The sequence below is a fragment of the Peromyscus leucopus genome, chromosome 22 (genome assembly GCF_004664715.2).
Source record: "Peromyscus leucopus breed LL Stock chromosome 22, UCI_PerLeu_2.1, whole genome shotgun sequence".
In the NCBI taxonomy this organism is placed as follows: domain Eukaryota; kingdom Metazoa; phylum Chordata; class Mammalia; order Rodentia; family Cricetidae; genus Peromyscus; species Peromyscus leucopus.
In genome coordinates this window covers 27,499,464-27,523,253 of record NC_051081.1, presented here as the reverse complement: position 1 = coordinate 27,523,253, position 23,790 = coordinate 27,499,464, and the positions used below count along the sequence as shown (strand labels likewise).

General features: G+C 46.3%; 1 protein-coding gene across 2 annotated transcripts in view; it reads left to right on the top strand.

Annotated features, from left to right (window-relative positions):
• Crim1 (cysteine rich transmembrane BMP regulator 1) overlaps positions 1-23,790 on the top strand; it is a 184,090-nt gene that overhangs the window by 79,594 nt on the left and 80,706 nt on the right. For both annotated transcript variants that reach the window (XM_028873364.2, XM_028873372.2), the window contains exons 3-4: positions 5,356-5,598; positions 6,683-6,803. In XM_028873364.2, coding sequence (XP_028729197.1) covers positions 5,356-5,598; positions 6,683-6,803 — 364 coding nt within the window. The remainder of the gene's footprint in view (positions 1-5,355; positions 5,599-6,682; positions 6,804-23,790) is intronic.

Here is a 23,790-nt window from a genome sequence, read left to right as displayed (position 1 = left end):
CAGTGTACCGTTACCAGGGCAACCAGACACAAAAGCTTGCTAATTAGCTTAAGTATTATATATAGATTTATTAGATGCCATTGGGAAAGCGTATAAAAGGACTTCTTTTCAAATAGATAACATTTTAAACTTCAAAAGTAACGCCTTTCCCATTCATGGGAAATTTATGATGTGGCAATAGTTTCCTTATTTATTTTCCCTGTGGGAAAAAAAAACAAGTGAGAGAGATGTAGAAGAATAAATAAAGATTTCCAAGAGAACTTAACGTATTTGAAGTAGGCTGAGAAAGAAGGGGCCACAACAGTTGCTGGTGCCATGGTAACACATCGCGTTAAGTGTGTGCTGGAGGCTGAGTGCACAAAGGTGTGGGGCACCCTGTTGAACGATGGGAAATCAAGCAACCGTTAACAGGTATAAGACAAGAAGGTATCTGTCGGTTTTACAGATCTCAGGTCCTGGAAAGCATGGTTGTTTCACGGTTCACCAACTCAGTGTAAGGCTTGACATGTACACCTGCTGTCATCCTGTGAACGGCGCAGGTTTGAAGGGTGATGGCAAACAGTGTGACCGTGTGAGAAGTCACCGGCTGATGGAGGAGTCTGCAGAAAGCAGATCAAAAGCACGAGCTACCCGTGATCTGAAGTTTCTGAATTAAGGTTGATTTCAAAGATGGGTGTTTGTGGTCAATAAGTAGAGAGTGTGTGTTACTCTCAAATACTTGTGTTTACTTTCAGATACTCATTTTTTTTAAAATGGCCATAAGACTATATATGTTCACACATATGTGCAAAACCAAAACCATAAAATCTCAAGAAATTAACAAAAACAAGAACGTATACAACACGTATTACTAGTATCGAATCAGTGAATGAGAACCAAAGGAAGGTTCCCTGCCCCAATGTTGCTCTACAGCAGTTTTATAGCACTCTTCTGAGAAACTTCAAAAGAAGAAATCAGTGTTGAATGGTAGGTTATTTCAGAACAGATCCCATGAAGAGGAATGCATAGAAAACTTAAAACATGACCAGAGAAGTATTTGGCTAAAAATGTTAAAGTCATGTTTATGTGTGTTTGTAAAAAAAAAACAAAAAACAAAACAAGAGAGAAATAGAAATGCATTTAGGGTTTGTGTTAAGATTCTTCAGGAAAACTATCAAGAGTCTGAAAGACGAAAAGATCCCAAAACATAAAGGAACTGGGGAGTGTACAAAGCATGGAGAGCAAAACTTGTCACTAGATTTCGGTGGGAATTTGGGGTTCTAAATGCATTCTACATCTTCTGCTAAAATACTTAGTAAAGATGAGTCGATGCTGGAATAATGACCAAGGCATTTCCCCCCACCCCCTTTTCCTTTAAGGTAGTTTTATAGGAAAGTTATACGTAAACATCAAAGACTAGTTAACTTTGTGCTTGTAGAAATAGTTTTGCAGGAGTTGGGCAATGTTGGCACACACCTTTCATCCCAGGATTTGAAAGGTAAAGGCAGGTAGATCTCTGAGTTCGAGGCCAGCCTGGTCTATATAGTGATATCCCCAGGCCAGCCAGTGCTACCCAGAGAAACCCTGTCTCAAAAGAAAAGAAAAGGAAAGAAAATACTTTTGCAGCAGTGGAAGACTCCATGTAACTGTATCCCAGACTGAACAGGCCAGCGAACAGAACTGTTTAAAACAGGGAGCTTTCTAAGAACCTGAAGGATGCTTTAACATCTACCAAGCGATTGTATTAGACAAGAGAAAGCTAGTATGATTCTCTTGAGAAAATTTTGAAGTAGTGTTTGGTAAGATTAAACCTTCATTCTCAACATTCTTGGACACTTCCAAGTTTAAACTCCTGGTTCACTTACGGTCACTTATGGTTAACACTGTCTAGGCCACCTGCCCTGTCCCCCGTCTGTTGCCAAAGCTCATGCAGTACAGACTTTAAGAAGTGACTGTGTGGAGAATGTTAACAAGCATATCACGAGTTGAGTAACTAACTAGCAAGAGCTAGTAAGTTGGGTTTGAATGGAAAGCATTGAAGACTATGTTTGAAAAATCTTAACTATGTATGCCAAATCTTCAGAGAATATGAACATAATAGAATGCCAGGCTAGGGCTGGGGCTCAATTAGAGGGGTACTTATATAGCTTCAGGGAAGTCCTAAGCTGGATCCCCCAGAATCTTATAAAACCAAGCCTGGTGGTTCATACCATAATCCCAGTACTTGCGAGGGAAAACAGGAGGATCAGAAGTTCAAGGTCATCCTCAGCAACATAGCTAGTTTGGGGCAGCCTGAGCTACAGAAGACCCTGCCTCAAAGCAACAAATCAGTGATAACAAATAAGCAAATGTAATAATTAAGTGCTATTTGTAGGTAGAATTCGGGCTTTTCTTTATAATAAATTAGCATTTGCCAGATAAGCAGTCTGCTTGGTGAACTTGACAAAGACCAAGTTGATCCCTATCACCAAGATTAACCTTCTCTCTCTCAGCTCTCTGAGGATGCTTATACTGGTGGGGGAATGGGGGGTGGGTTCTCAACACAGACTCCTGATCATTGGCTCATCTTCTCTTTGCCAGGTAGTCCCTAGGGATTATGATATGAAAGTAGATGACTAGGTGTTTTGAGAGTCGAGGTAAGGCCTGTGTGGCCCAGGCATGTGATTGTAGGCTCTGTGGTTCCCAGGAAAAGAGAGAGAGAGTTCAGCCAGGAGGCTTTAACAGAAACCACAATCCTAGTCAGGAAAGAAGTTGAGCCCAGATGAATCAACTCAGGAGGGAAGAAGGGCAAGGGCAAAGTTGAGCACCTTCAACACCAGGGAATCCGAGGACTGGAGTCGCATCATACCAGAAGTTCATGAACCAGAGGGACCAGGGTCAACTCATCCCAGCCCATGCGCCAGCCGTATAATCTTGGACAGCTAGCTTGACCTGCCCGAACCTTGATTGCATTCCCTGTAAAATGGAGCAAATAATAGCTCAGAGAATTCTTAGGAAGTCAGAAGGTGTGTGTGTGTGTGTGTGTGTGTGTGTGTGTGTGTGTGTGTGTGTGTGTCAGTGTGATTGAAGTTTGCTCTTAGGCCAGAGGCTGTTTGCACTGTCCACTCTGCTTTAAACTTACTGCTGTTGGTTTGATGGAAGCAGCTGGAAGAGTGGGGGCGAGGCTTGCACTTGACTGTTGCCCCTGATTGCAAGCAGAGGGGTGGTGAAGTAGTGTTCTGTCCAACAGGAAAAGGAGGGCACAAGCATAAGTTAAGTGACGGAAAGCAAGTCACAGGACCTTGAACGACGAAGTCATCTCCATGTCCAACACACTGTTTACTGGAGTAAACACTGGGTGGATTTGGCTTCTTCTTTCTTTCTTCTCTCCAGATACATTCTCCACCTCTTGCCCCCCCCCATGGTGTCTCCTGTTAGTCACAATCCCAAAGCCTTACTATTGCAAGAGGGGACCCTTTCCGCAGTCGAGACTCGGTTCCCTTTCTTGGAAGGCTCTTCTGGGTATCTCTGTAGCTCACCTCTCATTCCACGTCTGTTCTGCACCTTGTAAGCATCCTTAGTTCCCCTTACTCTGGTCTGCCTCCCCAGGGCACTTATCACTCTGTTACTATTCACAGCATCGATCACTTTTCTGTCACCCTTTACTGCCTTGTAAACCCTAGGAGAGCAAGAATCAATCTTAATCTTCTCCCCTCCCCCTCCCCACTTCTCCTTCTCCTGGTATGTCCCAAACTGCTAAATCAATTGGCGCTCAGTAAATATTTCTGAGTGAGTTTTCTAGGACCCTAAATGTGGGTGATCTCCTCTTGGGTGTTTTTAGTTAGATAAGGAGTAAGATGGCCAATAAAGGGAAAGATGAGGCGGCCACGTTGGAAAATGACCATAAATTAAATGTCACTTAACTTAGGGCACAATGACACCTGGCCTGTAATCGCTGCACTTGGGAAGTGGAGTCGGAAGGATCAGGAATCCCAGGTCCACCTCTGCTACAGGAGATGAGAGAGAGAGAGAGAGAGAGAGAGAGAGAGAGAGAGAGAGAGAGAGAGAGAGAGAGAGAGAGAGAGAGAGAGAGAAACAGACTTAGTTTGGGAACGACAGTTACACCCGTACTATCCAGAGCTGAATGAAGTGTAAGGTGGGGTGCCTGGATTCTTGCTTTTTTGCTGATTAGGCAGGTTCCTTGCATTTTCTGCCTCAGATTTTTTTGTTTGTTTCTGTTTTTTCAAGACAGGGTTTCTCTGTGTAGCTTTACGCCTTTCCTGGATGTCGCTCTGTAGACCAGGCTTGGCCTCGAACTCACAGAGATCTGCCTGGCTCTGCCTCCCAAGTGCTGGGATTAAAGGCGTGCGCCACCACCTGCCTCAGATTTTTGTTTGTTGTTGTTTGTTTGATACACACACACACACACACACACACACACACACACACACACACAAGTATCAAGGAAACTCTTGACTCACTAACCCTGCTCTGTGAGTCTCTATAAGTTTTAGTTCAGCAAAGTCAACTAGAGGTTATGGAAGTGTACGCTCCAATACCACTCGGCATTTCTTCACTAACATCTCCCTGGCACCCCGACCCTCTTCAAAGGTCACAGTGTGCAGGAGTGTAGTTGTAGATTATTCTAGTCTTTTCCTCAGGGCCTAGTCCTCTTTAAAACTCAAACCAAGAAAAATGGCCTGAGGACCGAGACTTGAAGAGCTGGGGCTCGGCTGCTCAATCCTACACTTGTTGGGTAATGCCCACTGTTACTCCCCCCCCCTCTGAAATCGAGGTGCCTCCCTGGGTCAGCAGATAACGCTGAAAGGAAAATGAGGTGCGTCCAGTGAGTCTCCCCTGAGACATGCCATGTAGGGGAGCTTGGCTCGTTGTCTTGTTCAGCAGCCCCCAGCATAGAATGGATATCTTAATCAGCTCCCCTGGTCCGATGCTCATTTGACCATAGAGTTCTTCATGGCCACTATTGCCTATAATGTCTCCAGTCCCTGGAGTAGCCAGGTTTTATTGGTGTCTCTGGTTTGGTTTTTAACATGCATCACTATCAAAAAAAGAAACCTCAAGACCCTGGGGTTCACAGTTAGTCTCCACCTGTGGGGTCTTCCTTTTGCATCCCCTTGAGCTTTGTAGAAGGGGTTGAGCAAGAGATGGAACTTCAGGCCTGTATTTTGGTGTCATGGGCCGCTCTTTGGAGAGACTGCCGTGGTTGACTACACTGAAGTCTGAAGATTTCCACCAGACTTCTTTCGCTGCCCCGCTCTTTGTACAGTAACTAGACCTGGGATGACCTGTTCTTCCCTCAGAAGTGCCCCCCCACCCCCCACCCCCAACCACCCCCACTGCCCTGGGCATGAGCTAAATTCTTTCTCTCCCATTTAGAAGAGAAGCCAGATTGCTCCAAGGCCCGCTGTGAAGTCCAGTTCTCTCCACGCTGCCCCGAAGATTCCGTACTGATCGAGGGCTATGCTCCCCCCGGGGAGTGTTGTCCCTTACCCAGCCGCTGCGTGTGTGACCCCGCGGGCTGTCTGCGCAAAGTCTGCCAGCCGGGATACCTGAACATTCTGGTGTCCAAAGCCTCAGGGAAGCCGGGAGAGTGCTGTGACCTCTATGAGTGCAAACCAGGTATGAGCGAGCGAGCGAGCTGGCTGGGCAGCATCGCCCCTGTGCATCCGAGGGCAGCAGGTCCCTCCTCAGCTAGCTGGGGCTCCTCCACTCCCACCAAAGTGAGCATTCTGACGTGGGCACACACGCACACAGGGCTTGCTGCCTGGGGCTGGTGTCTCACTTCAGGGCTCTCTGAACCAGAGAACCAGAGGGATCATTTTTTTCCCTGATGCATGAGCGTCATCACTGTGCTGAGCAGCCCTCTTCCCATCATTCTTCACATATATGTTTGATGAAGCATTTGGGGGGAGAGCGTGGTGCTGTAGTTACCTTCTGTGTTCCCTGAGAGACCAATCGGAGACTGGCCGAGGCATTGTTGGCCAATGCGCCTGTCACTGGGAAGTTTTACGTTGGGAAGCAGCTCCCATAGAAAACAGAATTACTTCTGGATACATACCACATACATCAGAACGGCCGGTGTTTTATAAGGAAACGGTCCCAGTTTTCTTCCTTGGCAGCCCCTCCCCGCCTGCCTTGGCTGCGAAGCATGCCCTACGTCATTTGACTCACCTTCAATGCCAGCGTTGGAATTCTTGTCGCGTCTCTGCTGTTTCTCGCTTTCTAGTTTATCTAACAGCCTTGCCCGTGTACCAGCCTTTCTAATGTCGTCTGTGACTCCATCTAGGTTGCGGTGATTTCTTCTTCTTTGCAAGTTTCTAATGATCGATCGGGCTTTTTCATTTCATTTTATTTTTTCCCTTTAGTTTTAGATTTACCGTCAGGTAACTGCTTCAGGCAGAGCAATCCCTTCTCCATCTCTTGAACTGCTCTGTCAGAAACAACTTCTTCCTGTCCATCACCGTCCGTATAAACGACCTGGCCTCCCACTCTGTTCTCCTCCTGACTCTTGCCCTCTGTTGGAGACTTACCACAGTCGTTTAGCTGTTGACTGAGAGGAAGACACTAGAAGGGCCTTCTGGGTTTCGGGGAAGCGAGGAATCTTTGGACATTTGTCAAGGGGTCGGTATTTCGTTTTGGGGGAATCCCGAAATGCAAGTCGATGTCACAATAAACGGTGCCTCTCTTGTTTGCCCCCTTTCAGTTTTCAGCGTGGACTGCAGCACCGTGGAGTGCCCCCCTGTCCAGCAGGCCGTGTGCCCCCTGGACAGCTACGAAACTCAAGTGCGGCTCACAGCGGATGGCTGCTGTACCCTGCCGGCAAGGTTGGTTCGTCACCAGTTCAAGTCTCCTCCTTTCTGTCTTATCTGCTAGCACCCTCCACCCCCCAGCCCCCACCCCCGGGCCCAGTTTCTCAAGCCTGCAGCTGGTTTTCCCTTGGGAAACCCAATCCTCGCCCGTTTCTCTGGAGAAACCACTGGACTGTTCCTGTGAGTCGCGATGCACATGTGTCTCTCCTCACTTCAAAGCCAGGTGTCACCAGGTTAAGCCATTAATCTTCAGGATTAAGACTCTTCCTGAAAGCCCTTGGAGGGCGAGGCAGTAGGTAGGGTAGGCAAGCTTTCCCCTCGGTGGTGGCGTACAGGTGAGGAAGCAGAATGAGGGATCTGGGTCGGTGAGGCCCGCCATTTGACCCTCTGCGGCGGATCTGGTGGGTGTTTTGAGGCAAGGGCCCAGTGTTGTGAAACAGTGCCCGCTTCTGAGAGAGCTCATCAGAGGGGGGACTCTGGACATCTGGAGTCATGCATCTCCCGGGGCCCGGTTCCTGCCGAGGCAAAGGGGTGCCTGCAGTTCTTAAACAGTAATTCTGCAGTCTCAGACCCGTTTCCCTTCAGCCGCGGGAGATGAGCTGCTCTCCTGTCTCAGCAACAGGGCGTGCTCTGAACACCAGGGAGTAGGTCTCTCTAGAACCCGAGAGCCCTTGGCTCTGCGGAGTGTCACGACGATGCCAGCCAGCGGTACCTTGCTTTCAGGGAGACTGGGTTTGCGATCTCTTTCCCCGTACCCATGATACCCATCCCTCCCTCCTCTTTGTCATCTCTGCCCCACCCACCCATCCACCTGCCCCCTCCATCTTTTGTAGCCCTTTACGTCATCTTTGCAATAACGACATTTCATTTCTCATCGCTCTTGTTCTACATAGAGTATCAAGAGCTGAAACCCTTCCTTATTTATCTCCATCTATAACCTCTGCTTCAGTCCATACCCCCACCCCCACCCTCACCCACCCACCACCCACCCTCCCCACGCCAGGCACTTGACATTTAGCATTGAGTAGGTGTGGCTACAGAAATGGATTTGTGAATTAGGAATGTAAGCAAGTAGCTCGTAGTGAAAGTAAGCATGTGTTCGTTGGCGTTCTGCGCTCGGAGCGAATCCTGGAGGTGGATGCGGGCTCATGAGCTCAGGGGTTTCAGTCTGTCGTGGGAGGGGGGGTGTGGTAGGGCCGCTCACCCCGTGGCAGCCAGGAAGCAGAGAAGAGAGATTGTTTGCCCCAGGGAAGTCCTTTACTCTCCTCCCATCTGCTCCTTTGGCCTCTAGCCTGTGCCGTAGTACCATCCACATTCGAGGCAAGGCTCCCCTCACTTAGTTAATCCTCTCCGGAAGTGGCCTCCCAGACACACTTACAGTTGTGTTTTACCTATCACCTAGACCAGAGATTCTCAACCTGTGGGTGGAAACCCCTTTTGGGGGTCACATACCAGCTGTCTTGTATGTCAGACATTTACATTAGGATTCATAACAGCAGCAAAATTACAGTTATGAAGTAGCGATGAAATAATGTATGGTTTGGGGATCACCACAACATGAGGAACTGTAATAAAGGATCGCAGCGTTAGGAAGGTTGGGAGCCACTGATCGAGACCCTTGTCAGTCCCATCAGGTTGATTAGGTGAACCACTACAGTAAGTTCCCTTTTTTGGGAATCGGGGCAGATACCTAGAGTTTGTTCTCATAATTGCTTTTTTTTTTTTCTTTTTTTCTTCTTGCCACTCATAAGATGCATTAGGTCTTTAGTGTTCTAAATCTAGGATTCCCCCGGACACGGCCTTTATGCTGTGTCGTGAAGCGGACAGCAAAGATGTTTGCGAAGGTGGGGTGTTTAAAAGAGGTAGAACAAGCTCCCTGCCACCTTAGCATGTCTCATGTATGTGAAGCTGTGTGCCAAGGGATGTGCACATAGGTATAGCCAATCACCGGCGAAAACCATGGAGCAATACTGGTAGTCACCGATGCCCCTGCAAGGCCTTCCTGAAGAGGAAGATGGTATGTTTTATCAGAGAACCTATTGAATCAGAGGTGAGCCTGTCCATGCGTGAAGGAACGGGACCACTTTGAGCTCACTTACAGCTGTGATTGAGTACTTCCTGTGTGTTGGAGGGACAGGGGACTTTTTTTTTTTTCTTCCAGTCCCTCTTGTTAGGTAAAATGTATAGAAGCTGTAGGAAGACACTACATCTCAGTTTAAGAAGAAAACCTCGCAACTAATAACGCTCGGCAGTGAGTCATGCTGCCTTTTGAGGCAGACTCCGAGTTCCTGGCGCTGGTTAGATTTCTTCCCATCTGGATGGCTGCCTGCCAGCCGTGCTTAGAAGAAATGTTACATTGGAACAGAGGTTGCACTGGATGCCTTCTGTTTTCATCCCCAAGCTTCTGCAAGTCTAGTAAACAGAAACCTGAAGGGTGGTTATTATTGTATTAATGTAATTTGGACTTGGGCGTTCTCCTGAAGAACGGTCCAAGGTAAATGTGCCTCTAATGATGCAACTGAAGAAGCCCAGAGAAGGAAGTCATTCAGAAGACCCGCTGTAAATCATTTGCAGAGAGGGCTACGTTCTCATAGCTCTTGCCTTCCTGTGTGTTCGATAGGCAGTGACCCATGCCTGTCCCCTTGCCTGCTACACACTCACCCTTTGTTCCTGCCCAATCAGTGCCCTCCCCAAGTGTTCTCGTGCTCAGGAACCCGGCATTTCCAGCCGCTTCGCTCCATATAGTATGTCCCTTCTTTTGCCTGGACAGCATGAGCCCGCTTTCAGGATTACATTTTCCTCTCTTTAAAGTGTTGGCAACCTTCAGCCCTTAGAGAGGTCTCTGGTGTGCCCTTCTGCTCTCTTGTAAATGTTTATTTATCTGTTTATCATAACACTGTTTATAATACATTGAAATCATTCAGATTTTTTTTTATTTTTGTCTCCACTGTTCTTTGTGATTCTCAAAGAATTGTGGGTATTTGTGATCTCTAGTGCATAGGAGTAATATGGACAGCCTGTGTTTATGAATGAATGAATGAATGAATGAATGAATGAATGAATGAGCGAACAAGCCCATCCTTAGCCAAGCTAATTCATACATTGAGGAAGAATAGAAAGAACACTTGCGGTTTCTTTAGCCTCGTGCTGTTATTCACAATGCTACTATTGTGCGTCCCACTTTAAAACGCTTGCACATGCTCCCAGATCCTCCCTTTATGCTCTGCTACACCTCAGTACTACAGAAACACGGCTCCCTCCTCACACTGCCCTCCCCGAACACAGCGTGAGTCACCTCTATCTCTCCCTTCCACCTTTTCTGATATCACTCATCCTGCAGGATTCCAATTAAATTCCACAAGGTCTTCATCTTTCCACTAATACCTGTCCCGCCCCCTGGGAACTCCAAGTAGATCCTTTTTCCAGGCTGTCAATTAATCATACATTTCCTTGCACCTTGTTTAATTGTTGCATACATAAAGTCTTATCTCGCTAGCTGAAGGATGTTTCCAGAGTTCCGCAATTATGTCGTATTTCCTCTGTGTGTGCATTAATATTGGTAAATGCAGAGTACATATGCTCAGGCGGTGGCTTAAGCCCGTTCAGGTTAGTTCAGCATATGAACTGGGGTCTCTCTTATTAAAGAAGTTTGTAGGTCGTACTGTGATGAAAGAAAGAAAGCCCAAGCAAGCATATAAAAATAGAAATCAAAAGAAAAGTGCCTAATTTATAGTAATGACATTTTAAGAGAAACCTTTGTTCTCATGAGAGAACCACATTTCGGGCACAGTGGAAACCAGGGTAGAATGTATAAAACCCTATCATGAGTATTTGACTTGCTCACCTGCTTGTAAAGATCATTGCTAAGAACGTAGAGTAAAACTAACTGTTAGAGAATTCAGGCAGGAGAGCCCTTCAGGGCAGAAAAGGGTAGAGCAGCTGAAAGTCCAGCAGTAAAAATTTACTTTTCACTGAGAGTAACCACTTTTTTTTCCATGGATTGACTATGCTTTCATATATTCATAAAGGGGGTTGTGGGACCCTCCATCTTTTCCTAGCAAAACTGGTGGACCCAGCCAGGCCCCCAGCTGCCTATTTCTGTGTGAGTTCCCGCTCCGCTTGTGAGTTTTCCTCCTAAGTTTGTGTGCTTTTATTCCACTCATAGTTGTCCGCTCATCAAACACTAGTGAGGTCTTCCAAGGGACAGACTCCACTCTCCAGATGTGCTTATCACACCTGGATAGCACTTTCTGCTTCTGCCACTGACGCACACTGACTGTCCCCTCCATCCCTAGCCTCTGTAAATGTAGATCCTTGAAGCATCTCTGCTTTGACTTTATGGCCCAAAGTCCATTTCAGGCTCTTCCGCTTCTGTTCTCCTGAAGTGCATTCTGAAGGCGATAGGTGTCTGTCACTCTTACTTGTGAAAAACATTAACTGTTGACCCATTATCAGCAGGGTTGCAGGCTCACTGAGTTCTCTGGGTCCTTTTCTGTGGGTACCACTCTGATGTCAGCTAAGGCAACTAGCTCATGACACTTTCTAAGAGAAGACAGAAAAAAAGATAAGAATTAGCATCTCAGACAGACGCTTAGCCGGGACCTGAACACCATTGCACAGTAACAGAAGGAGACGTGGCATGCCCTATATGATTGCATCCCCTTTGTGTTGTTTATAGTGTCCATGAGTGTGTGCATGGTATGTGTGCATGTACAGAAGCTTCCATGCAGAGGGGATTTACAAGAAAACAACAAATGGGTTGTGTACATCAGTGCAAGTGCTGTCTTTGTGGGGGCTGGGAAAGCTGTCCTTGAGCGGCATGGGGACAGCAGTAACAGGCGTAGCTCAACTCTATCACATACCTTGCTAACTGCAAAGCCTTTTCTCATTTCATTATCGCTTTCACGCCAAGAGGAATTTGCAGTCTGGGAAATGGCAGTCTAGAGAATGAATGACTTCTGTAAAACTGCAACTGTTCCTTGGCAAGAGGGGTAGGGTAGGTCTGTCTGCGGCTCGGGGGTCTTCAGAATCCCTCTGCTCTTTCTTCTGTAGTGTCTGTGAGGTGTTCTTGGTGTTTTTAAAACAGAATGATAAATCGGCAGTATGAGCTTATGTCTCACTGATATATTTCTATCAGCCAAGTACAAATTAGTGACGTGTATGTGTTTCAGTTATGCATTGCCATCCCCAAGAGCAGTACAAAGCAAAAGACCTTCTCTGTTTCTTTCACTGTTCTTTGTGCCGGCTACGCAGTTCTCGGTGGTCATAGAGGGCTGGATGACTTTTTCGTCTCGGAGCTCTGCCGGCATGACTTGAAGGACAGTTTTGTGTATGGTCTTCCGTCCTGAACTGCTTCATGTATGTCAGAAGGAGGAAGTGTTCGAGCAAGCATCTCTAGAGACCCAGATGTGGATGGCCCTCCTCCGGCCACACTGTGTTTGTGGAAGCAAGTCACGGAATAAGCCCTTATCCAAAGAGTAGCAGAGTAGATTCTTCCTTTTGATGGAAGAAGCGTCCAAGAGTTTCTGGCCATTTTTAATCCACTACGATATGCATTTAACAAAAATAGGTGACCTCTAGACCTGACTTTCTGGTTGAAGAAAATAGTTGAAACCCTGCAGATGAGTGACCCTCTTTTGAAAACCCGTGCACTCTGGCTCTGGCAATCTGGGTCTTCTGAAATTCAGGCAGCTTTTAGTTAGGCGCACCAGGTGCTCGGCACTTTTCCCTTCCCACTTGATAAATTCGTCTCGGCGCAGACACATGTTAGGGGCTTCTAAGCACCAGATCAACTTTAAGGTTCATTTTGGTGACTACAACTGGGACCTCCTCTCCTTAAGAAATGCCGGGTTTTTTTCTCGCTCAGACAACAGAAAAATGTCATTGAGGTGGTTGGGGAAGGGGCTGCCAGGAAATCTTATTCTTGAAACTAGGTCCCTGGTTAAAACAAAAAGCAATTTTTAAAGAATGTGGCATAGAAAATCCATCACGATTCATCTTGTCTGAGATGCAGAGCTGTGAGTCCATGGTCTGCCACCAAGCCTAGCCCTTAGCCCAGCTGGACTGTCTGTCACGATAGCTTCCGGGTCACTGTTGTTGTTGTTTGTTTGTTTGTTTGTTTCTTGTTTTCCCTGCTCTAAAGGCACATTGCTGTCTTCAGGGTGTACACCTCATTTTTATAGAGTTTTCACTTTACCTCTATCAGTTTTTCACCAGTTTTAAAGATATAAACTTAGAGGGCAGACGATAAACTGTTAAAATTTGGGCAGTGATACCACCGCACCTTCCTGGAAGTCAACCGAATTATTATTTCAAACATCCCATGCCTTTTGATAATTTTGTATGTTTATTGAAAGATGAATGATTGGTAGTCACTCATTCTAAATTCAGGGAGCGTTGTCTTGAGCTCTTCTTCCTGAAATGTTTATGTTATCAATTTCTGCCTATAAATACGTTTTTGTTAAAAGTTATTGAGAAAAAAATCCAAGCCAGTTATTTTGAGTTCAAAATAAATTAAGTCATTGCTTATGATATCCAGAAGCTTAAAATAGACTTTGTCCTGGGTTGTGTATGCTGCGAAAGCCAGGTTCCCAAGCTCCCTTTTGGCTCCTGCCTCTCTCTTGACCAAAGAGCCTGACTCCCTTCCAGAACCAAGATCCAGAGCGTTGAGACCTCCTACTTTCTGAGACGTTATATCCCAAAAATCTTGTTTTTATTTTTAACTCAAGATTTATAAGTTCTAATTTTTTTTCCAGCTCTAAGGTAATTAAAAATTTTAGAATATCTTGGTGAAAATGTTAATACATGACTCCTGTTTTCACCCCCCCAAAAAAATATCATAGAATATATTCAGCACATGAAAGTTGAAGTAAAGTTCAGTGGATGAGGCTGAATCTTGCAGCTCAACCCAAATGGAGAGTTGTACCCTGATCTGTTTTTCACAGGCCAAGTGTGTGGAACTTAAAGTTCCCTGCCTAGGGCAGCAGCAACCTCTGCCTGGGTGACCATGAACTACCAGGTGTGTGGTCCCCTGTGGACCAAGTTACTGTCAACCCCCATACTTTCCAGAGTCCAGCCACTCAGGAGACCTGACCATCCCTTTGTGATTGCTGTCTGTGAGCAGATGTGTGCCCCCCGTGCACAGCCCACGTGGTAGCCGAAGTAGACTAGCCATGGCACACGAACTGGGTCTACCTCTGTGTGAAATGAGCAAGCTTTTCACTTTTTCTTGCTATCTGAGCCAAAATGGAAGGCAGGAAAGGGTTGCGTGATCTTAAAAGTAACTTCCACCTCTGAGTTCTTTAACTTTCCCAAATCTTCTTCTCAGTCAGGTGAAACCCAAGAAGTGAGTGTTAGGAACTTTTAGGGGGGAGATAGGAGGAAAAGAAAAACCTAGGCATTCCAGGACTCAGGAAGATAATGAAAGCGGTAAGTAGGGTCACGTGGTGTCAGGAAAGGGAGATTGTCCAGTGAAGTCATAGAAGAAAGATGGCTGCTTTTTAATGATTTCGTTTTCTCAGAAAAGGCAAAAGGAACCACACAGACTGCTAGACTAGTTATCCAAACCTTGGTAGTCAGAACTGGTTGGACTATGAAAGCTGTATGTGTGGTAAGCAGGTGAAATAGGTGGTGGTGTGTTTGGTAGATGGCTGATGGGTGCCGGCTAGCTACTTTTTCTTTTTATATCTATGAGGAGATAGTTCCTAAAGAAAAGGAGTAGATGATACCAGGCCTTTAAGGCTGAATCGACAAATAAGGATTTACTCTATTAAATTGCTATTAGACGATGGAATGTGGATGTCTCTGTCAGCTGCCTTGGTATGTGTGCTGTGGGGAGGACTCCACTGTGTGTGTGTATAGGGGTGAGAGGTCCCCAGTGCCTTACACACTCTCCTCTGTGGACCACACCAGCCCATGTGTGGCTGTACATGGATGCTTGCTGCCCCCAGACCTATGTGCACACAGTTTCTTTTCTGTAAAGACTCATTTTTCCCGAGTTTCCAACTGCTCCTCTCTATTCTCTGCCTCTCATCATTCAGCTAGCTCTATATTGTTAATACTTCTGTATTTCACATTTAGTTGTATGTATGCGTGCATACACACACACATAATTCTATTTGGGGAAAGTTTTATGTTCTTGACTACTAATTTTGTCATTAGACCATTCTATCACTTAAAATGTTTTAGATGAAAGGTTATTTTTTTCCCCTTGTTTGAGCCTCAGTTTGACTTTTCTCCTCTAAAACACTGCCTCTGATAGCTCAGACAGTTTCCCTGTCTTGTCCTGTTGGAACAGCTCCAAACTTCAGTGAGGGAAATTAGATGGAAGCAAAGATGATAACCTACATACACAGCCATGGCCGGAACAAAGGTCAGGAAATGCCTCCTCTCTTTGAGACTAGATCTATGTATTTGCCCCTCAGGTGCTTCAGTTCAGAAATCTAAGGTGTCCTCCCTCGAAATCCCACTTTCTTTGCACGCGTGAGAAACATCCATTTTTCTAGTGCTCTGTTGTGGGATGACAATAGAACTCTAGCAGATTGCTAGCACACTGTGCTTTTGGGAGTCGACACAGACATTTGGGAAAGGAGCGTTCTGGAGTTCCAGAATTCCCAGCCTGAAGTGAACCCATCCCCGATGAGGCCAGCAGAATGGAATCCTTGGCAGGGCGCTCCTTCCCTTCAGAAGCATGTAAGTTAATAAAAATTAATCTGACCACATAGCTGCAGTGTGTGGAAACAAGGTGTACCAATGCGAAAACATGAAATCTGTTAAAAACAGTCCAGCAAAGCCTCCCGGAGGGAAGACAGAACAGCACTCTGGGCTCGCTGCAGGGTGTGGTGCTTAGTAAAAGGAAAGGTGTCAGCAGCTTGTGAGTATCACCAGGGACGGGTTCAGAAGGCTCTGGACCGACCTCCAGAGGGTCATCTGATAGAGGCGCACACCATCAGTAACCCGCCTTCAAGGGAAACACCCGATTGTAGATTTGTTTTCCACCAAGTAATGAAAACTGAATTTCAGAAAGGAAAAAAAAAAATCCTGTCCAGGCATGTGCCACCTTTACATGTAGACCAAAGAAACCAGAGAACTCAAAAAGACCACGCACATGAAAAGGATGGAGAATACTTACTGTTAAGTCCTCTTATTTGCACCGGTCTCCAATTCTAAATAATATGCTTCACTTCCCACTGAAAACGAGTCAATTCGCTTAACTCCTCAGCTCAGTGGCGACTGAGAGTGTTGGAGTCACTCGCCATTCCGCTTGCTATAGTATGGATCCTGGGGTAGGTAGTAGAGCTTTTCCGAATTTCCTTCAACAACTCTTATCTCCACAGACCCACCTGGTCAGTCTTTGAAGTGTTCAGCCGAGTGTCAGAGTGGGAGTGGAGGATCGGGGACCATCAGCACACCACACCCCCTCCGCCCAGATAGATACATTAAAGCTGGCCTTTCTATGGGGGAGTTGGGACCCCCTCCCTTTTGATGTTTACAACTCCGAGATCTCTTCTTTCCCCTTTGTGAGATCGTCTTGGGTACCCCAGATCATCGGGTCGTATTTGTTGGAGACCTTATGGCTGTTAATGTTGCACTGGGTAATTTAAGTTGCCTTTCTCACGCCAACTCAAGCTAAAGCCGTAGAAATTGTTCCTGAACCTGCCGTTCCAAGAACCCTTTATCAAATTAAGTGCCTTGTAATGAATTATCATGTCCATCTGCTCTGTGCTCCCATCTCAACAAAGATGGATCTATCGTCTTTTTTTTTTTTTTAAAGATCAGTCTGTTGGTAGACATCTTTTTTAAAATTCACTTCTTTTGCCTTCAAGATATGGAGTGTTGTCCCCTTTAAATAATTCCTCCAGCTGCTTTTTGAGGATAAATTATACAGTATGTAAAATGTGCCTTAGCATGTGCCTTTAAAGCATTCCTGACTCTTGACATTGCTGTGGTGGTAGCATTCTCCTAGTTTTTAAACACATGCAAAAAAAAAAAATTGCTTGCAAGCATATTTGAACTTCTTTCTCAACTTAGAAAAGAACATTGATTCCGTTGCCCTCTGTCATAGTAATTTTTGGTCCAAAAGAGCAAATCGGCTCATGACTAACAAGCCAGAGTCTATATTAAAATCTGATGTTTTTTTTTTTAAACAAAATAATTGTAAGAATTCCATGTTGTTATTGGACCTATCCCAGATTGAAGCAAATATGCTTTCCTAGAAGTTAAAGCCCTTACCCATTGGAAATGAGCTATCTCCCCAGTAGAGTGCTGGCGTGGTGTGTCAGTCATGTACTTCAGATACGCGAGCCTTCACACTTCCTGTACCAGGGCTGTGTGCCCTGTGCTCTCCTCCATGAACTTGACCCAGTACCCAGTCTTTATTTTGCATTCGTGTGAACCCTGAAGACAAGCAAGGCCTGTATCACTCATTGGCTTGTGTGTGTTCCAAATGGTCCAGGCATCAGAACTGAGGGAAAGCAACTGAATCTTTGTGGAGCCTTTGGTGAACTTGACAACTTTCTCTATCCATCCATCATCCAGAAAATAAAAGAACTGCTCTGAACAACCCTGAAGGGGGAAAAAAAAAGCTTTGTGAACTTACTTAGAGAGCTAATAAGGAAATGTAAGACGCTATCTCTTTGGGAAAAACTGAAAGAAACCTAGAGTTTCATAGAACATAGGACATTTACCCACTTGGCACACTTCATGGTGGATAGAGGTGACAGCTGTACGTCACTGTGCTTTATGGTTTGTAGCGGTTCAAGGTCGTGTTTGCCTCGTAGACACTGAGCAGCTAAACTGGAACCCTGGAGGTGCCGATGGCTGGTTTCCCTTGGCCTTTCTGAATTAGTCTGCTGTGAATGGGCCACTCAGACAAAAAGCCTTCCAAGTTATCCTTTCCCAGCCTTGTATGGATTTGGGAAGAGTCTTATGATTAGCTTAAGTCATTGGTTACATTTGTCCCTTCTTGTCCTTGGCAAACCTGTTCCGGAGCCTTCATGGATGCCTAGAATTTCACATGAGACTAAACTATACATGCAATCCATTTTTCCCCATATGCATACAGAACCATAATAAAGGCACACGAAGATACTCATAAATAAAATACAGCAATTATAGTAACATACTGTAATAAAAATTATTCATGCTGGTCATGGTGGCTTAGGCCTATAATCCCAGAACTTGGAGAGTGAGACGAAAGAATTACCATGAATTTGAGGCTAGTTTGGGTTTGTAGAGTATGACCCTACCTCAAACCCTCACATATATATACATGCACAATGTTATTTATGACTCAAGTTTGTTTATTTCTAGAACTTTCTATTCGAAAGAGGGCGACTGAAAGCATAAATAGAGCAGGATAGATTAGGCTAACCTGTGCACCCTTTGAAAACCAAGACCCACCTTGTCTATGTTTCTTGCCCATGACTGTCTAACACAGATAAATAAAAGTGTAAGTACATTCTTTTTGTTGTTATTGTTGTCTGTTTTTTGAGACAGGGTTTCTCTGTGTAGTTTTGGTGCCTGTCCTGGATCTCCCTCTCTAGACCAGGCTGGCCTCGAACTCACAGAGATCCGCCTGGCTCTGCCTCCCAAGTGCTGGGATTACAGGTGTGCGCCTCTGACACACATACACACACACACACACACCTACCCCACCCCCCGTCGAAGTGTAAGTACATTCTATAGATAATCTACAGCAAGCCCCAGCATCCAAAACCCTGTAGTTTTGACTTGTTCAGAAAACAAATATCTGGAATGTTCGTCATGTCCCTGGAAGGAATAAAATGTCCATGATGTCAAGGAGCCTTTAGCTTACAGGGTGGCAAATGTGAATAAATCATTGTAGTTTTAAGTGTTACATGTTTTAGAAGTTGAAATGTGCAAAATATGGAAAAGCTTATGGGGCAAAGAGATACTAATTCTTACTTGGAAAACTGTCATATTTGACTTTGGAGCTGAGTCTTTAGGAATGAGTCAGGGTTCATCTGATGGAGAAAGTCAAAAGGGCATTCTAGGCTATTAGAGTCATTGACTTTTCAGTTTTTAAATGTGTCTTGCAGCTGAAAATATTTGCACTAATCTCATGTATCTTTATGACTTAAGAGAAATGGAATGGACCCCCTTCCAGATAACCACCCCATTGCCAGACTACATCACTTGCTTAAGATTTCTTTCTGCTTTCCTCTTACAAGGAATGGTACTTCTTAGAATAGTAGGCAGATCCCTTATTAACCAGCCTTCGCCTGCCTTTCCACCATATCAGCTGCCAAACTCTTGAAAACATTGCCCTGTCCTCGTCTTGACATATGCTATGTAGATCGTTTCTTGTTCTTGTAAACTTCATAGGTTCTCTTGTACCTAGAATGTCTTCCTTCTGTGCCCACTCTCACACTTGGTGAACTCGACACAATTTGTGACTTCACACAACCTCTCTCCCACCTGTCCCCATCCTCAGCCACTTGCCACTGTGCCCCTAGCACGTCACCAAAGACGTAGGTCCTTGGGGATAAGTGGGGGTCCGTTTCCCACAAGGGGTCACAGACAGAATGGCTTCTGCCAGGAGTGTGCTCATCCCGGCAGCCTTGGCACAAAGGCAGTCACCAGGTGGAGTCCCAGTTTGCAGCGGGCATCCTTGGGATTCACTTCACTCCTGAGACATGTTCTGTTGCTGGAGGGCTTCTCTCCAGGTTCCCCAAGCCCCGCAGTCCCACAATCCACGTATAAAATAATCACTCAGACGCTTATATCACTTATAAACTGTATGGCCATGGCAGGCTTCTTGCTAACTGTTCTTTTATCTTAAATTAACCCATTTTTATAAATCTATACCTTGCCACGTGGCTGGTGGCTTACCGGCGTCTTTACATGCTGCTTCTCCTGGCAGTGGCTGCAGTGTCTCCCTCCTTAGCCTTCCGCTTCCCAGAATTCTCCTCTCTCCTTGTCCCACCTACTTCCTGCCTGGCCACTGGGGACTGGCCAATCAGTGTTTTATTTGACATACAGACCATCCCACAGCATGTTCCATTTCTTGAGATTACTTTCTTGGCCCTATTTATAGTAATGGCCAGTATCTTTGAACTGGCATGTTTTGCATAAAAGACAGGCATCTTCTGAACAAGTGTTCGTTTCTGCTCAGGACGAGAGTGGTACCTCTTAGAGAGGACACATCCTGAGTTGTCTACGTGTCTGCTCTGTTCTTAGGACTTCTTCTACTGGGCTCCTGCTGACTTCCAGGCTTGCTCTCCCTGGCTAATAGAACTGAGAGTTTTCATCGAAAGAACAGATGCAGGAGGAGAGAAAAGGGTCGGGAAATGTAAAGATATTGGAAAGATTAGCCTCCGGTGGGTTCCACTGAAACGCCACAGGCAGGGAGGGGGCTTATGGGTTAAAGAGAGCCCATCAGACGGAGGCTCAGACTTGGGAGAACCTGGCAAAATCTTGGCGTGGACAACTTCACAGATAGGGTGTGGAGAACTCGGAAGGTGGCCTGTTGTTATCTGCAAGTGGGGTGCGTGACTTCAGTGGCTTTGCTGATGGGGTGAGTTATGTAAGTAGGACGGAAGCAAGGACCTTGGATCTTCAGGGACTGTGCGAGGTCAGAGCATTGAAAATGCTTCATCTGCATTCCCCACCCCCACCCCCACCCCCGAAGCCTCCAGAGTAATATAAATGTGAGAACCGGTGTCGAGCGTTTTCACGGTTCAGCCACACAGTGCTAGATGTTTCTCACGTAGCGGTTCATTTCATCCACGCGGCAGTCGTGGGACGTATGGAGGATTTTTCCACCTCGATTCTCCATGTGGTTCAGTTGAGACTTGGATTCTCTAACCTGTCCAAGCTCCCGTGGTCACATGGCTCTCATATCCAGGGCCTCCCGGAACAGAAGCTTCCTGGCACTCCCGGCAGCCGACTAGCTTCACGCCTGCTTGCATGTATGTTCTCTGCAAATAGACACAAGCTGATTCCGTATTTGTAGACAAGCCGATTCCATGCTCCAGAGCCTCCATTTCTAATGCAGTTGGTGATTCCAGGATTTGAAATGAGAATATTTTACATTGCTGTAGTAAAACTTACTCTCAGGGCCAGAGAGATGACTCAGCAGTTAAGAGCACTTAGGGTCCTTGCAGAGGACCCAGGTTCAGTTCCCAGCTCCCACATGGCAGCTCGCAGCTGTCTGTAAGTTGCAGGGGATCCAGGGCCTCTGTTGACATTTGTGAGCTCCTACCTGCACATGGTGGGGGGCACCGTTAGGGGGTGCAGACATACACTCAGGCACCTATACACACATAAAGTAAATAATGTTTTTAGAAAATCTTATCTTCATGTCCATCCTCCTTTTAAAGGCTACAATATGCCAGTTTCTCTTCTTTCTTCCTTATCTTTTCTTTTTGGATTTCGGAGACAGGGTTTCTCTGTGTAGCTTTGGAGCCTGTCCTGAAACTCACTCTGTAGACCAGGCTGGCCTGGAACTCACAAGGGATCCGCCTGCCTCTGCCTCCCGAGGGCTGGGATTAAAGGTGTGCGCTGCCGCCGCCCAGCTTCTTCCTTATCTTGAATGGTCCTCTGTGCATCTCTCCCTCCTATTCTGGCAGCCCATGAAAGGATACACCAGTGACCCCTCTCAGACTTAAGGAAGAGGAGGCAGAGGACCCTCAGTGTCAGACACCTGAGCTGGACAGGATGCTTGGGAATACCTGTGGGCCCCTAGCCCTAACATTTTTCACCAAGGGCTGAGGAATATTTTCAGCGGTGGCTGGGCTCCTGCCAAGACTGGAGACTCTTCAAGCTTGCCCCAGCATCATTTCATTAGCAAGTCACATCAGGAGAGTAATGTGTAGAAAGCGCTGTTGCTTTATCCTCCCCATACTGACTTACGGTGGGGCGCAGTTCTAGGAAGACGGCGTCTGCTTAAAGCTTGTATTTTCCTGCAGCGTGCACCACTCACTCTTCCTTCGGCTTCCCACCTTCTTCTGCTTTCTAGGCGTTTGGGTGTCTTTGAGGAGGAAGTCATAATTGTCTTCTTGAGAAAGGCAGGAAGAGAGGAGCTGTCCTGATTACTTGGGTTTCTGTCTCCCATGCGTGAGAGCACGTCCATGAGTTCTTCCTCCTCCAGCTTAACGGCCACAGAGAACTGAGTCGCTTTCTTTCCCCCTGTCTCTGAGGTCAAAGTCGTCATAAGTGATGTGAGGTAACCTGTTACGCTGCTGTTAACAGCAGAGCTCCCTGTACTGGGGAAGGACCACTGATGGACAGCAGGGACTGGTCCTCCGTGGCTGGCTGTGGCTGGGGATGAAGATTCATGGGGATTAGCCGGAGGAAGGGCGAGGCAGGGTCAGTAGTTCTCCAGGGAGTGGTAAATCTCCTAGGGAGAGTCAGGAGGGACATTCCAGCCAGAGGCACTCCCATAGGGAGCTGCACTGTTTTCCAGAGGGGTCCCTGGGACCGCTCCATGCCAAACCTCCTTCTTTGGGATGTTTTTATTACAGTCTTGTTTTTAAACGCACGTATTCCTGGAAAGAGGTAAGAAAAATGAAGCAGGAGAACGATAGGGCATCAAGTTTCATTAATGATGAAGCTGCTTTTTATGGAATGGGATTGTGTTTTATGTGGCGTCTTTTCCATGCCCGACAAGTTATTTCATTAATATCCTCTTCAGCCTTTGTCGTACAAGTACTTCAATGCTTCGTTTCTCCTTGTTCCCTGACCAAGGGAAATCTCTCTGCCTTTGGTTGCAGACAGAACTGTCTCCCCGTTCGAAGGCTCAGGCAACCTTTTCGGATGTGGGATAAAGCCACTGTTGGATGAGCTCTTTTCTAGAATACTTCCCAATTTAGACCGAAGGACATGAGCAGAGAGATAAGTGTCTGTGTTGGGCAAGATGGGATGCCCGAGGTGTGCAGCTTCCAGTGTCTTCCTCTGGAGAGATGCTCCCGAGGAGGGGTGTTAGAATAATGTCTGCCATCGGTGTGCTGGTGCCTACCATGGAGCACATTCCCGAGGCACTCCTGTGCTTTGCAGAGAGGGCTGTGGGGTGTCAGAGGACCCCTTCCCCCCAGGTTCAGTGGCCACCCCCACCTTGTGTAGTGTCCTTTAAAGTTTCTCTCTTCACTCTGGTAAGCTAAGACAAACGAACATTGATTCTTTAGCTAGTGTCAAGACAGGTCCCAGACCTGCTCTGTGGTGCCAGAACCCCAAATTTAGAATGCTGTTTCTTCTCATGAAATATATAACTGTTACCCCACCCACCCCCCAGGGAAAGCAAAAATTATGGGGACAGAGATGTCAGGGGACATAGTGAACCAGGTCCGAAGGTTGGGATTCAAAGAGAGCAAGAAGGAAGAGAAGCAGGCAGATGCAGAGGTGACAGGCTTTGGGACCTGGGTACCAGCCAGTGAGATGCAGTAGAAAAGAGCCTGGATCAGGTGGCAGCATCGAGGGGGACAGTAATGGTGGCAGTAGAGTCATGGGATTGCAAAGTTAGAAGAATGCTTTCTGAGCATGCGGCTTACTTTACGGGTGAGCAAACCAACCTCCCGAGACTTGGGAGTGGATTGCTAAGAGTTTCACACTCTTCTGGTGGGTGACAGTTAAGTAAATAAGTTGGTATTTTCCACCCTCACTCCTGAGAACTGGCGATCCAGAGCAGGAGGAGGCTTTGTAAACGGTAGAGAGCATACACTGACAATTATCCATCCCTATTAAAATGTTAAGGCGAGCCGGGCGGTGGTGGTGCATGCCTTTAATCCCAGCACTCGGGAGGCAGAGGCAGGCGGATCTCTGTGAGTTCGAGGCCAGCCTGGTCTACAGAGTGAGTTCCAAGAAAGGCGCAAAGCTACACAGAGAAACCCTGTCTCAAAAAAAAACAAATAATAATAATAATAATAATTAATAATTAAATAAAATAAAAATATTAAGGCATGCTTGGTCCTCTCAAGTGGGAAGTAAAATTTAAACCATGGCGACCCGGCCCCTGCACACATACGCACAAGTGTCCTGGAAGGTG